At 45.7% G+C, this 14,915-nt stretch overlaps 1 protein-coding gene and 1 long non-coding RNA gene across 4 annotated transcripts in view; one reads left to right on the top strand and one right to left on the bottom strand.

Moving 5' to 3' along the window:
* POP4 (POP4 homolog, ribonuclease P/MRP subunit) lies at positions 1-8,883 on the bottom strand. Of its 3 annotated transcripts, none has more exons than XM_036929905.2 (7): positions 8,616-8,883; positions 6,862-6,914; positions 5,039-5,262; positions 3,525-3,602; positions 3,283-3,344; positions 1,521-1,583; positions 1-537 (listed from the first exon to the last, which is right to left on the bottom strand). In XM_036929905.2, exons 1-7 carry the CDS (start codon positions 8,620-8,622, stop codon positions 401-403), a joined length of 624 nt encoding a protein of 207 aa, XP_036785800.2. In that variant the 5' UTR covers positions 8,623-8,883; the 3' UTR covers positions 1-400. The 3 variants fall into 3 exon arrangements, with proteins under 3 accessions (XP_036785800.2, XP_036785799.2, XP_036785801.2); XM_036929904.2 differs by having other exon boundaries at positions 1,521-1,622; positions 8,616-8,870; XM_036929906.2 differs by lacking the exon at positions 6,862-6,914 and having other exon boundaries at positions 1,521-1,622; positions 8,616-8,877.
* Positions 8,694-14,915, top strand: part of LOC130680926 (uncharacterized) — a 26,535-nt gene continuing 20,313 nt past the window's right edge. Inside the window, exon 1 of the long non-coding RNA XR_008993968.1 lies at positions 8,694-8,743. This is a non-coding gene — a long non-coding RNA (uncharacterized LOC130680926). The remainder of the gene's footprint in view (positions 8,744-14,915) is intronic.

Raw genomic sequence — 14,915 nt, forward strand, 5'->3', positions numbered from 1 at the left:
TCTGTTTCTGCCTACATGTGTATTTTATTAATACATAAACAACTGATTCACCATACAACATTCAGAAAACTCAGTAAAGTATGAAAAAGAAATAAAAACCTAATAATCCCAGAAGTCAAGTCAGCCTGTTAAGCATGGTGTTTTCTGCTAGCCTTTCCTCTCCACGGGCATAATACACAATGAGGATCACTTATATATACACATGGCTCTGTTCCCTGACTTCCTGACTCAGTACAGTGTGTTTCTTCCCAGATGATTTAATGTCCTGAACTCTGATTTTACCGGTTGGAAGTAGTTCATAAGCAGAACTAGCTTGACCATGTCTTCACTGAAAGGTGGGTATTCAGGGTATCTCCAGTTGTGGGCAGAGTCTAAAACAACTGTGGGAGGCAGCAAGAGCTCACAGGTCAATCGTTCCCTTTGCTTTGAACTTCTTTGCAGACCGCTCACTTGACCGAAGCTGGAATTTGCTCCCATAAATGTAGGAAATAAAGCCATCAATTTCCACAGTGAACACACAGTTAAGCTTGGGGATAACTGAAAAAAAGGAAGAAAATAGATAAGGAAAACAATCCTGGCAGTAAGTTTGCTTTTTGCACAGGATTATTCCTAAGATGTTTGTGTTAGAAAATAAACTTAATAGAAAATGGGAACCCACAAAGCAAACAGCTTTGGATTTGGATTTGGAAAAAAACCAGGATTAAAGGGAGTTATTCTGTCATAAGGTCCATTTATTCACATTTTAAATATAACTCAACACCTAATTTCCAGGGTCAAAGGCTATGAACCAAACTCCCAGAACCAGAAACTCCCAGACAGACTGGTAGAAACAGGTCTTCCCACACAACTTTCAGATAGACTCATGGCTTTGTGCTTAGTGTGAGCATGTATACCACTTTCTGAAGTTTAAAATGAGAAAATATTGAGGGAAAAGGAAGGAAGCCGCAAGAAAATACAAGCTCAAAAATGAAAGGAACTAAAACCTCCAGCTATGGTTTTGAAATCTCTGGATGTGTGGGCAAGGAGTGTGGAAATGCCGACAGACTGGCTGCTCATGCTTGTCTCTGCTGAAGCGATACACTCTAGCATGTTGAGTGCATGGACTCCACTTGCTTCCCTGGAACCCAAAGGATCGCCACCATGGGCACAGCTCTTGGAATTCCAGGGACAGGTGCTACCTCAGCTGTCTCCCTGTTAACTGTTTAGCTGGGAGGCAGTAGCCTTTGGGCAGGCGAAGGGTCCTAGTCCTGGAAAGAGTTAGGTGCCTGTAGGCATAGCCAAACAGCTTTCCTTCTCTCCTTCTATCTGGCCAAGGCTACTGACTGGGTTCATGCATGCCTCGAGGAGCACTATGGGGGCAGGGGATGGTCTCTGCAGGCTTGGAATGCAGCACCAGCAGGTGGACGCATTTTGTATTGACTTGAGAGGTCAAACTAACACTTAGAGCCATGAGGAAAGGGCTGACAAAGTGGCTGGGTGGGGGCTGATAGCCCACAATGCCCTCAGGGACAGCTACCTACCTTTCAGGCGGTCTTCTTTGGTGATAATCTTGAAAACATACTTTGTTTCCTGTAGAAGGATTCCTGTAACACCCACATAAGAAGGGCACTTCGATTTTGTGACTACAAAGAAAAAGGACAGTCTGAGGCTCAGGCCTCTGTCATGCTGGAGGAACAGCCACCAGGGCTGCAGGGGCCTGGGGCTCTGGTCCCACCCTTGGAAAGCAGAGAAGTGAAAGGACCTAAGGGGCAGTGCAAGGTAGAAGGTCCTCAGCTGGTCAGGGGTCCAGCTGGATGAGAAGCTGGGCTTCCCAATCCCTTGCCTCTGGTTTTGTAGTCCCTGGGCTGCTCTGACAAGGTATCCTTTGGAGAGTCTGCGGCCACAGGGGGTCTTGGGAAGGATTCTGGAGCCAAGAAGTCACAAGTGTGTCCAGCACCACCAAGGCCTACCCTCAGGTTGCTTAGATGGGGCCAAATCTCACAGGATCTGAATGAACACCCACCCATCATGGGTGTTTCCCACGATCTCCTGAACTCGAGCCAGAATAGGATTACACTACAGGCCATACAGCAGTGAGTGAGGTGAGCTGTCACCACAGGCAGTGGACCCTCAACTCTCAGGACCCATGTGCTGGTGTTGTCAGGATATTCACTGAGTACCTGCTATGTGCCTGGCACTGGCCCGACTGGTGCAAGAACAAGACAGTCCTGGGTCCTGCTCTCATAAAGCTGATGTCCTAATGGGAGGAGGGATCATGAGTACAAACCAACTGTATTTTCTGATGGTAATAAGTGCTTTGAAGAAAATAAGATTAGGGTAATGGGAAATGGGGTGATGGCTGATGTTCAGGGGAAGTGGTATCTGGGTAAGGATCTCATAACGAGAACTCAGTCTGTGAACAAAGAGAACACTCTGGGTTGAGGAAGAAGCAAATGCATCGGCTCTGAGGCCGGGCCAAGCTTGGTGTGTGTGAGAAGCAGAAACAGGCCAGAGTTTAGATCTGATGCCTGAGGAAGTCAGAGAGGCCTTTTAGAACACAGTAAGGAGGCAGAAAGGACAGGATCTGATTTTTGTTATAAAACCTTCACTCTGGCTACTTGGCTCGGGAGGAACAGCGTATCTACAGGGAGAGGGCAGGCAGTTTTGGCAGTTAACCAGGGGACGTGGTGTCTTAGACACTGGACGTGTTCCTTACCCCACGGATATCCCCAGATTAGTTAGAATGTGCTGATGGATTGGAAGTGGGGACACAGGAAAGAAATGTGCATACTTCTTAGGTGTTCGGCCTGAAGAACCAGGATAAATAGTGGGGAAAACAGGGGAGGGTCTGCCTTGAGAAGAGGACCAGAGCTCCGCTCTGGATATGTAAAGTTGGCAACACCTACTAGACATCCAGGTGGCTGTGTCCAGTGGACAGCTGGATGAATGAAGGGGTTCAGAGGAAAGGTCTGCACTGGAGACAGCAACTTGGGAGCTTTAAGTCCACAGGTGTCACTTAAACCATGGGACCCAATGAAAGGGACTTTCTGTTCAAGATCTCAGGTTGTGGGCAAGTTCCAGTAGCTGCTGTGCCCCTTGGGATACCAGGCCTGTGTGGAGAAGGTACACAACCAGCAAGTGGCCAGAATTGGCTAAGACAGCTAGTCATCTCCCACCCTCAGTGCCGGTGATCTGGGGATATCCATGGGGTCAGGTACACATGTGATGCAGTAACACAGTGCTGCACCACCACTGAGTGACAGCTTGAGTATCTAGATGACCATGGGCTCTTAGGCAACTTACCTGAAACAATAGCACCATGAAGATCTGCCTTTAGCAGCTTGGCCTGAATCATCTGTGGCTGCCTATGAGGTAGACAAATAGCCTTAATGTAAACCATGATAAAGAGTTCTGAGAGCAGCAAACGGGTCTGCAAACTTCTGCAGCCAGGCAGTACAGACAGCTGGCTCCAAAGGCTGCATTCACAAGGATTGTTAAGACTTGGGTTCTGCCCCAAAGGGCAGCGCTTCAGAAATGCAACTCACGTGTCTGGCTTGAGACCATTGCACAGGTCCCGAATGTACTGTTTCCAGAGTTCATGTAGAGGGAGAAAAAGACTGTATCTGTGGCAAAGTCAGAAAGAGATAAAAAGTTACGTGACATGGGCTTGAGGTTATAACATCCAAGGGGCACAGAGCTATGACCTGGGGTCACTGGGAACTAGGTGCACATCCTAGTTCCACTGCGGGTGTCCTGAAATCTGTACCTTCACCTATCGAACCTCAGTTTCCTCACTGGTAGGACCCTCTCAAGGCTAAGTTTCTGTTGATGAGAAGAGGAAGGTGTGGTCTTCCTTTGTCCCTTCATCCTCCCTGCTGGCTTGATGCAGCCACCATACCTGGAGCTCAGGCAGGTGTCTCAGGCCATGAGACACTACCTGAAGACGGCAGGGCAGCAAGGAGGCACCGAAGGATGCACTGCCTGGGTCTCCGGGGGCTGTGGAACTGCTCACCACAGCAGCCAAGGATGGTGTTCACCTGAACTTGTTTTCATGAGAGAGAAATAAACTTCTGTCTTGTTCTAGCCACTGTTATATTGAGGTTTTCTGTTATGGGAAGCTACACCTGGTAGGCCATCAGTGAACAGGAGTTGCTGGTTATCATTCAAGTCCCTGTTTAAGGTAACAGGTCTGTCTGGAAGGTGAATGAGCAAATGGTGGGGCAATGAGAGGGAGCAGGTGAGGGGACCCGAAGGCTTTCCTCTGGGGCATTAGCACTGGTCCTGGTGCACTGTGGGGAATTCATTTACAGGAAACTTTTGGCTAGAAAGATGAGAACCTCAAGCTCACATCCAAAGTGGGGTCTATAAGGAGGGGCACCAGTAAGGCAAACCTGGGGCGGCAGTGGCCCTTCTTCCACCCGAAGCCCAGGTGATTCTCTGAGGGGGTCATGGACAAAGTGACAGACTTGATTTGTCTTTGTGGGATGTGGGAGGCTATCTGGCTGAAGAACCTGAGGCGTAAGTCTAGGAACAGTCCTAAGACATGCCAGTGCAGCCCATGAGCAAGAAGGGATGGAGTGCTGGCTGCAGGGAGGAGCATGTCATCCCACACAGATGATGACTCCCTTTCAGAAATTTCCGAAACATGTAGGCAGCAGGTTCTTTGGCAATAAAACCCCAGTGGGTGATTCCATCTAGTGCTATTAAAAGCTACAAAGAGATGTATATTAAGAAATTTCAGTTCCCATTTTTCTGTTGAAGAAAGCTGAAAGACAAACGGCCTGTTGCTAAGGGCAACAGATTCACTTATGGCACAGGTCTCAGTTACTGCAAGGACAGAAGCCAAACAGTTCAGTCTCACTCACTCCTGCTAAAAGCCAAAGCCAAACCCAGGCTGAATTGGTAAAGGAAGGCTGCCCCCTTGTGGAACACCGGGAGAAGCTTTCTTGGCCAGAGGGGAGCAGGGGCTTCTCAGCGCACCATGAGTCTTCCCAAGCCCACACCCAGACCAGGAAGATCAAGCTGCCCCGGGTAGGAAGGCAAGAAGGGCTTGGCATACCTCTGCTGCTCTGGTTTAATGTCAAAGAGTCGCAGTTCCCTTCTCTGCCTGGCAGAGAGGCCTTTGGATTTCTTTTTCTTTTCTTTTCGCTTCCGGCGAGTGAAGTACTCCAGAATAACAGCCTTGCGTTGCAGCTGGTCCTCACGCGCTTGCTGTCTCATGTGAGGCAGGCTGCGTTTCAGGAAAGCCGTCACGAAGGCTTCAGCCCGCTGGGCTCCTGGGTGCTGTGTGGAAGTAAGGTGGCAAAGTGCCCACTACCCTGTTCACGGCAGCTGGGGACCCGTGGCCCTCCGACACGCCACTCTAACAGTAGGTGGGCTGCCTCTGGTGACCCACCGACACCCACTGTCATTCACGCAGCCTCTCCTGTGCCAAGTGTTCACTACCAAGAGCTTTCTAGATGCAAAAGTCACATTCAAGTACCAATTTGTGACTGCCGCATAAAACAACCATGTCAAACTCTGACTTCCTACCCTGCTTCTCTGAGGTGAGGTTTATCTCTAATGAGGATTAAAAAAAAATTATATTTGGAAGAAAAGACTTCTCTGATCCTTGACAGGGAGGAAAGCTTGAGAAATTTATGACAATGATATATAATATTCATGACCAGATGAAAGCAAGCTCAGAGTCAAGTTATGGCCTTTAAGGAAATGACCCTAACACTAGGGAAAATGGCATAACTAGCTGTACCTGGGTGGGCCAAACCTCAGGAGGTAGGAATTTTGGCTCATATGTCAAATCTCTACCTGGGTTTGCAGCCTTGTAGCTACCCACTAAGACTGCTCCCACATCACTTGGCGAAAGGAATGGTCAGCCCAGCTCAGACCCCCATGCTCACTCTCTCCCACAATGAGCAAAGCGTCATGTGATTGTAACTGAGCACAGGCTCCTAGAGAGGACTTTTGTGTAAAATAACTGTCATTATTGTGTGTAATTCTTGAAAGAACTCCAAGCATCACTGCCTCTCAAATTAGAGTTCTACCAGCCTATTCCTCATTCAGGTGCCTCTGCCCTTATCTGTCAGACCCGGGAACACTGTCTACTAAGATCCTGCCTCTTGGCTGGGCCATTTCCTGGACACTTGCTGCACTAACCAGGCTGCAAACACCCAAGGCTAATGTGTCAAAAGTAGTCAAATTTTCCCTTCATGGTGGAGAAGTGGGGATGGAGAGGTGGGGAATGATGCTATGATACATATAACCTTCAAGGTAGCACATGGTAAGGAAGGCAGTCAACTTCAGCTTTGTACCTTTAGATGCTAACTAAAAACACATTATCATCATTATTATTACTGTAAGAGGACACTTATTTGAGTATTTTAAATACTAAGTGGTCCCTTTTTCAAGAAGAAGCCAAATAAAGGTATATCAGTCTTTCAAAATCTTGATTTCAAGGTAACTCCCTCATTATGAGTCACCAGTGGAGCATACGCCATACTGTCAGAGCATGTTTGCAGCACCCATATAATCCATTAATTCTACTTATGAAATGTGACTTGCCTGCCCTCTTCAGGAGTGAAGGGGGTACAGTGACAAGGTCAAATGATTGTGCTCACCAGGGCAGGTCCTGTACACCATGGGGGATGACACAAGAACAAGAAGCCCCAGTTAACCAAACTTGACTTTGGCACAACAGGAAAGGAGGCCAGAATATGGAAACAGGCCATCACAATAAGAAACCTTGATTGAGCCTAACATGTCTACCGGAGAGTTGAGGAGTAAGCCATGGGAAAGTACATCCAGAATAGCACTAAGCCTTAGAAGCCACTGAGCCATCTTTGTCATCGCCTCTGTTGCCTCCAAACTTGTGGCCAAGCACTGTACCTGAATATCAAACTCTTTTGCCTCTTTCTGAGAAAGAGCATGGTAGACCACACCTGGGGGATTAAACAAAAGAAAACAAACATGAAATGATCAGTTCTTGTTGGGTATGGCTATGAGACCCAAGACTTTTCTACCATGAAAATAACTAGGTTTATTCAGAGACAGGAGAAGACAAGGGTGGTACAAAGAGCATTATTTCAAAGCTTTCTTGGATGCTTCTTATTTTACCCTTCTGCCACATCCTTCCTAGCAGTTCCAAGGGTGTACTTTGAAACAGTGCTTCTAAAATGTTTATGTGTGTAAGATTCTCTAGGATCTTATTAAAATGTGGATGCTTGGGCCCCACTCCCAGATCCCACATTTTTAACAAGGTCTTATATGCTATTGCAGTCAGCAGACCACACTTGGGGTTGAACTGACTTAAGGAGCTTGAGCAGTTACTCTATAAATATAATGAAGGTATTCATTTAAAAGGCTATAGAGATTCATTTAAAAGGTTATAGAGATTTTCAGGATGCAGCCAGTTGGAAATATTGTATTTTGTGACTGTAGATGTTTAAAAAAGATTTTTCAAATTTTAATGTCTATGACATTGGGATATAGCATACAATAGATAGTGTCACAGGAGTTTTCAACCTCTAAAAACTTCCATACTCCTGTTTCTTACTTAATTTGTCTGAAGAACAAGCCAGAGCATTGCAGTGGAGTATGAATGTGAGTGGAGTGAGAATGAGACAAGGCCTGGATAAAGGGCCAAAAGACTACAAAACATGGCTTATACTACACTCAATAAATTCCATTCCAGCTCCCTTGTGCTTCCTTGAATACCTCTAAACAAGCAAACCAAAGTGGGTACAATTTTTATAAACAGTGTGATTCTCCCTCAAATGAAAGAGAGGGATTAAAACCTGTTTGCAGAGAGTAACTGCATGGCCTGGAACCTCAGAAATGACTTTGCTTTACTTGTCACAAGTGCCTAGCATTAGACTTTAAGTCTTTACTGTAACAATATACATCTAATGGTCATTGAGCTCTTATTACTTGCCATGCACTTGATTAAAAGTCACACATATTTTATCTCATTATAATTTCTGAGCAGTCCGTTAGTTATTATCCCTACTAAGCACATGAGAATATTGAAGCTCAGATATGCTGAGACGGTTAACTTGATCACATAGGCAGGGAGTGGCGAGGTGGTACTCAAAATCCTGATCCCAAGTCCAGTTTTAACGGTGGTTTCACTCCCCTGCCTATAACTGTCCTGGGCTTGCTCCCCTCCTTGGCACAGGTCTCTGCTCAACTCCCAAAGCCTTGGGTTGGCGGCATCATTCCCGTTCCCAGCGCTTTACACCAGACAAGGGTTGTTCACAGAAGAGCAGGCTGGGCAGGCACCATTATCATTACCTTTCAGAAGCGGAAACCAGGTCACAGAGAGGGGCAGGGCCTTGGCCACTGTCACGCAGGTAGGTAGTGGCCAAGTCGGGCCAAGGCCTTGGGCCCTCCTCTAGCACCACACACCACTGAGTAGCACCCTCGAGAAAGCCTGCCTCTAGCTCTGACTTCATTCATCCCTAGTTCAGAGGCTGAAGCAGGCCAACCAGGGCTCTGGGCCTCGGCTCTACTTTTGTAAGGTGGGGCGATTCCCATGGCAGTTCTGTTTGGACTCCGTAGCGACCCTTTTCACCCACAGCACCAGGTCCCCGACGCTTTACAGCACCCCGCTCTCCAGTTTCGGGGCCCTCAACCCCGCTTACTCTTCATTGTCGTGCCGCTTCCGATGCGCTCTGATGACGTCTCCTTCAGGCGTCGCTCACTCTTTACCTCTCTCCACTACTTCAGCAGGCCTCAACCACCACAGGTTCTCCCGTCAAAGTTCGCGGCGGTAAGCTTGTGGCGGAACTTGCGGCCAAGTCACGCTCGACTCAGCCGGGGTCACAGGCGCTGGGAGCTCGTAAGCGGCGCTAGCCGTGACGTCACCGACGCGCGCCGACCTAGTGTGGCGCCTGCACCACGCGGCCGGCTCTGCCGCTAGGATAGGCACTGCTGGACCTGAGGGTGTCAGTGCTTAGTGGGGCGTTTTCAGCTTGCGTGTTTTGTGTGCGAGGGAGGGCCAGAAGCAGCCTACTTCTGTGGTCTGGGCGTGTGGAATGCTTGTGAAGGGTTGGAATAGAGTGAGGCAAGCCAACCTGAAGAGGACACGGGGAACGTTGAGGACATGGGGAGGGCAGAAGTGGGACGGGGTTGTTGGTGATGGTGGGAGTGAGGTCTGTGGGGCCCCTGATCGGTGTTTCCTACAGATTAGCCAAGGCTTTGGATTTGGGATAGGAGGCTCAGGTTCCACGTTTGTCTCTGCTGCTAACTATCTTTGCGGTCTCGCTTGAGGCACCTCCCATCTCTGGGCCTCACTTTTCCCATCTGCCCTGAGTGGAGTTGCACTTAAGGTCTCTCAAAGTTTTCTTGAGACCCGGAGTATTAATTTTTGTTCCATAAGATAAAAGTCAAGGAATTGATTCTCATTGCTTTGGGGAATGGGCCAAGAAATGTCGCTGGAAGGCCTGGTGCAGACTGCTCAGAAGTAATCCAGTGCCCGGCAGAACGGTGCAGCCTTAACTTATGCTAAGTGCTGGGCCTGGGCTGGGTGCTGTTGGAGAGCGAACATCAATATTGTCCCTGTACTCTTAAGTCAGTGTTTATCAATTTGCAATACAGTATAAACTTCTTTTAAAGGAAAAAATTTCTCAGGGATCCACAGATCCTAGTTTGAGAAACATTGGGTTGCATTTCTCTGGATGGTGACCTTGTGCCATTTTGAACTTAAACATAAGACTGCAGGCCCTGAAACTGAGGGCTGTAATGTTGCATGTCCTGGTGATCTGACCTATTTAATTTATGTGTATATTACCATCAGAATGCAAACATATTTAAACCAAAATGTGTTTGCAGATGACTGAGAATAGGAAAGAGTCTATGGAACTAAGTTTGAGAAACTGCTCTTGGGAATCCATACTGCCTAAACTACTAAATGTGAATTTTAAAATAGCAGCAGACAATTACAAGACTGTAAGGGCCAATTTCAGTGCATAAGACTCAAGGGGGTCCTTTCGAGCTGAACCTTTATGGTTAAGGAGGTAAGTGAGAAGGCATACCTCTGATAGCTTCTTCTCTAGGATTGTTAGGACTCTTTAATTCCCGGTTGATCCCTTCTTGAGTAGCCAAGGCAGCCCTGGATCACGGTTAGTCTTCCCTAGAATTCCATGATTGTGGTGGGGTGGGCACTCCCAGAGCTGCAGTTAAGTCCATGGTTACTTGGTCACTAAATCTTTTTTAAACAGTGAATGAACCACTTTAATATCCTCAGGAAATAATTGTCTATGTATGCAGAGAAGTATCTGTTACAGGTATTGGCATTCTTGTGATTTTTGTTTATAAGAGCAAATATTTGGAAACAACTCCATATTTGACAATAGTGGATTAAGTAAGCGAAATATGTGCTAATTAATTAGTTTAGTTAAATGCATTACAATCACAGGTTAAGTCTCAAAACTCGGGTTCCTTGGGATCCCTGGAGGTTCTTATTTAGTAGGTTGGTCCCAAGACTCTGCATTAAAAAAAAAAAAGGTTCCCAGGTGATTTTGTGGAATAATTACTTTGTATAGTATGATACATTTATAGAACTTCTATAATGGAATACCATGTAGCCATTAAGCAAATTACATACAATTTTTTAAAAGTTACAAAATACACATAACATGAAAAGGATTGAAAAGACATACACAAATATATTAAAAATTTGTATAGCTTTGTAAATGAGCTTAGTTTTTTTGGGGGGTCTATTTTTTAAATTCTATTCATTGAAAATAAAACTTTCTTAAAAATACTTTTTTCTTTTTTTATAATATAAATGATTAACTTTCAAACATGGATACACATGTATTTTCCCACTAGTGAGAAAGTTTCAATTGGAAGTCAAGGTTTGACAGCATCATTACAGGTGACTGATTCCCTTCTACCCCTGAACAACTTACTGTAAAAAATCTTCAAATATACAGAAAAATGGAGAAAATTCTAGAGCAAACACCAACTGTTCTTAGATTCTACAGTGAACATTTTCCTGTATTTGTACAGGCTTCTTTGATTGCTGCTAATACATTCAGGTTGCTAGGTTGAATACTCAAGACAAGTTCCATATGTAAGCTCAAAAATGTTAAGCCTCAACTATTAAATGTGTATATATCTATGAAAACTAGGACCCTCCTTATAAACACAGATCCAAAGAAACCATTTATCTTAGAGCCTCTGATAATACAGTAGAAATGTATTATCTGCATCCCCTTTTCTCTACTTTCAGATTAAAGAAAAATATTTCAAGTAGATTTCTTGCTATTCCCTTAAGTGTAAGAAAAGGTAATGATCCTGAAGAAATGCCTGCAAACCTGCAATGAGAATATGAAAGACTTTTTTTTTCAGTGAAAGTTGTAAACCTTCAAGTTAAAAAACTCAGTATTTTATATACTACATGTATATACGTATTAATGTGTAAATACACATGCATATATGCATACATATGTGTATATGTACATATATACATACAGAGTTTTTCTTCCGTGTTCCTTTTAAATGATTAAACCTAGTATGCTTGAGAGGGGTGAGGCCTGTGCTGCTTTTTTAAAACAGGAAAGCCTTGTCTGTAAGATGGGGTTGACAACAGTACTGCTTCCTAGGGTGGCTTGGAGCACTAAGTGAGGTGATACCAAGGTTAAAATGGGACCAGGCACGGACAGCACATGAGAGATGATAGCCATTATTACCTGCATTCTCTCACAAAGCTGGAACAGTCCCTGAGCCTCAAAATCACAAACTTCCCTGGCCTTGCTCTGCCCTTGATCTGTATTCTGGTCCAGACACGGTGAATTGACAAGTGTAGCTGGGATTGGTTGGGGCAGTAGGGGCTGGACACAGTGGCACCAGCAGTCGTTCCTCAGGCTTAATAGTGCCACAGGAGACTGCCCACTGACAGGGGAGACACTAGGCAGTAAGGTGCCAGGTCTAACGTGGGGCATTCCTGCTGGGCAAGACCTTTCCTGCTTGGTAATTGGGTGGTCTGGCTACAGGAACTGGGGAAGATGGTTCTAGGAAGATGGCCTACCAATCCCTCTGGTCAAGAGGCAATACTGCTCTAAGTAAACCTAAGATCAACCATCTAGAATTCCGAACAGCAGGGGCTATAACATATTGTGCAGCCAAATACCAGTTTCCAAAGTCCTGGTTGCTCAGTTTTTCAAACCCTAAAATTCATTTTTCAAGACTACCTTGATCCAAATGTCTGAAGCAGAACAGTGATAGATTTTTCCCCTTTCCTGATGAAGTTTCACTCTGAGATGAACCCACTGAGAAAACATTGGCTTGGGATTTATGGCTGAGCATGTGAATAAACAGGAAGGTCTTTGGGGTCCTAAGAGATCTCCTTCACTGGATTTATGGGGTAATTCCTGAGGCACTTAAAGGATTTTCAGGGAAATCACTACAGGCTTTATGGGACACGTGTGCATGCAGCTCACACTTCCCCTCACCTGTTCTGACCTGTGCTCAACTTTGGGGAAGCATCCATTGACTCCAGGCCTGAGAGCTGGATGTTTACATATCTGTGAGTCCATTCTGGTCCAAAACGGGAAAGTGGGAGGGAGAAAGGAGCTGATATAAAATCACCTCCAACTGGAATTAGGACAGGGTTGGAAAGTAGAGATCAGGTTTTGTGCTGTTTGAATCCCAACCCTGCTGGAGGTAGAGGACAGACCTCTCCTTCAAGACATCTGAAGCCAGAGAGGCCATGATTCAGCCTGAAGGGGTGAGCCCCTCAGTCTAGTGCCTGACAGGAAATGGGCTCTCCTTTCTCAGAGGTGGATATACACATATATCTTTTAGTCTCCAGTCTAAATTCTGCTTATTAATACACAACATACAACTTAAATTTAAAAAGCAGTATATATGACATGCAGAGAAGCAGGAACTGTGGCCCATAGTCAAGAGAAAAGAACAGAATAGATGACCCTGATGTTTGATTTGGAAGGCAAGGCCTTTAAAAGATTATTATAAATACAGCAAAGAGAGGAAAAGATGGACAAAATGGGTGAAAAACTGAAGAATTTCAGCAGAAGTAAGGAGATCCTACAGCTGAAAAATATTTTTAGTGTTTCCGGGATGGCAATTGCTTGCATGCTCAGACTTGAACATTTTCATAACTACTGAGAATACATCCCAGACCTCACACACACTTCATTTTAAATAATCTGATAAACAAATATTTATCTCCCACAAATTCTGAGATCTCTCTGGGCTCCCGGTCTTGCTTATTCAATGAAGAGGGCCCTGGGGATTCTCACCAGCCCCCATGCAGAGGCCTCTTACTGAGAGGGTTCAGTTCCCTGGAGAGGTTCTCTCTGCTCTGGGTCCTGATGGCCATGTCACGTGGCCTCAAGTAGCTGAGGAGCTGGAATGTGGAACCTGCCAGCTAGAATATGGCTCCTGGTCCAGGCTGAACTCTTAAGTTGTTTTCCATCTTGGCACCCACGTCAATCCCATTCGTGAGGCTTCCTTGCTCAGGACTGGGCCCAGTTTATCCCCAGCACTGGTCTGCAGAGCAGTCAGGGCCTGGCTGAGGCTCTTTATGATCTTGGGGAGGCTCCTATATTTGCCTCAGATCTTTGGACTTAGTGGGGATCCCAGGAGTGACGGGGTATTCATGAGGATGCATCTCTAACACACATCAGCCCGCCTGCTGCTCTGCTTTTGGAGCACGGAAGTCTATGAGGGAGGTCCTCATACTTGGCTCAGGAGCCGAGAGGGGGGCCACAGCCCCTCGGACACAGAGTTGGGCGGTGGGAGCACATGAGGGAGGAGGTGGCTGGACATGCCAGGGCTAGGGCATATCTCAGATTTTTGACAAAAGTCAAGTCAGCTATGGAATCTATTTTTCCATATAATGAGGTTCCTTGACACCTGAAGAACCAGCTTTAATATTAATTTGGTCATTTGGACTATGATAGGTTATATCAGCATTTATTATATATTAGTTAATTTTTTCTTTTTGGGTAGTTCTTAGAATGTTAGACATAAAAGCTGGCCATGGTCCACAGCAGAATATCCAATCTGTCACAAGATGGCAGCCTAACACAAGGATTGAATTGGTGGCTGGCGGTTTCTTTCCTGAATCTTGGAGTTATTTTCCTCCAAGCCTGTCAAAAATCTGCTTTAGCAGTCACTTCAAAGAATTGCAGCCCTTGGTACTAAAGACCAGGGCCACCAGAAGCTGGCGTTATTTCTCTATAAACAATGTAACTCGATTTTGATCAACACCTTCCCTGGCAGAAGGGATGGTTACAGAATCAAGCAGCTTCAATGAGAGAGGTTAAACGGAGAAATTACGAGACCCAGGGGAAGAGGGGTGATTGTCAGTGACATTAGGAAACTGATGGTGCATCAGTGAGGTGGAAGGAGGGGGGATGAGGGGCCTCTCACTGGCAGGGCTCATGGGTAGATTGTGGCTGCTTAGAGGCAGGTGAGGGAATTTCTACTCCTGTCAGGTTTGATTGTTTTTGGAGGTGCCCTTTTTCCTTTTACTATGAAATGATTTTCTGCCCAGCGACCTTGTTATTACAAAAAAGAGACACTCAGATATGCAGAGTAAAAGTAATGCAGAATTGGGCAATGATGTATAGACATGAGTTCATAAATTTCATGTGTTTATGGAGGTAGAGAATGAGACAAAGGAAGGTGAAGTTACTTGGCAAAATTGCTACCAATCAAGTTTTATTTATTTATTTTGATATTAGAGACTATCTGGTGACGTTTATTCCTGACATCTGTGTTAGGAACCATTTGATTGCAATTTTCCCTCCTCATTAAGGGACAGCAAGTGCTTGTGGAGGAGAGGGCAAAGGCAGAGGTGGCAGGTGGGAGAGTAAACTGCCCATTGTTATCACAACGCTGCCTGTCAGAACTGTGTCTATCCACAGTGCTTGAACGTGGCGCCGTGCAGAGAGCATTTGTGAGCGAAG

Source organism: Manis pentadactyla, chromosome 15 (assembly GCF_030020395.1).
Source record: "Manis pentadactyla isolate mManPen7 chromosome 15, mManPen7.hap1, whole genome shotgun sequence".
Lineage (NCBI taxonomy): Eukaryota > Metazoa > Chordata > Mammalia > Pholidota > Manidae > Manis > Manis pentadactyla.

Excerpts from the sequence above, each read along its gene's own strand:
- POP4 (XM_036929904.2), bottom strand. Across the intron at positions 5,263-6,861 it reads CAAAAGAGTTTGATATTCAG|CACCCAGGAGCCCAGCGGGC; the intron begins GTACAGTGCTTG and ends ACTTCCACACAG. Across the intron at positions 538-1,520 it reads CAAAGAAGACCGCCTGAAAG|TTATCCCCAAGCTTAACTGT; the intron begins GTAGGTAGCTGT and ends CCTTTTTTTCAG.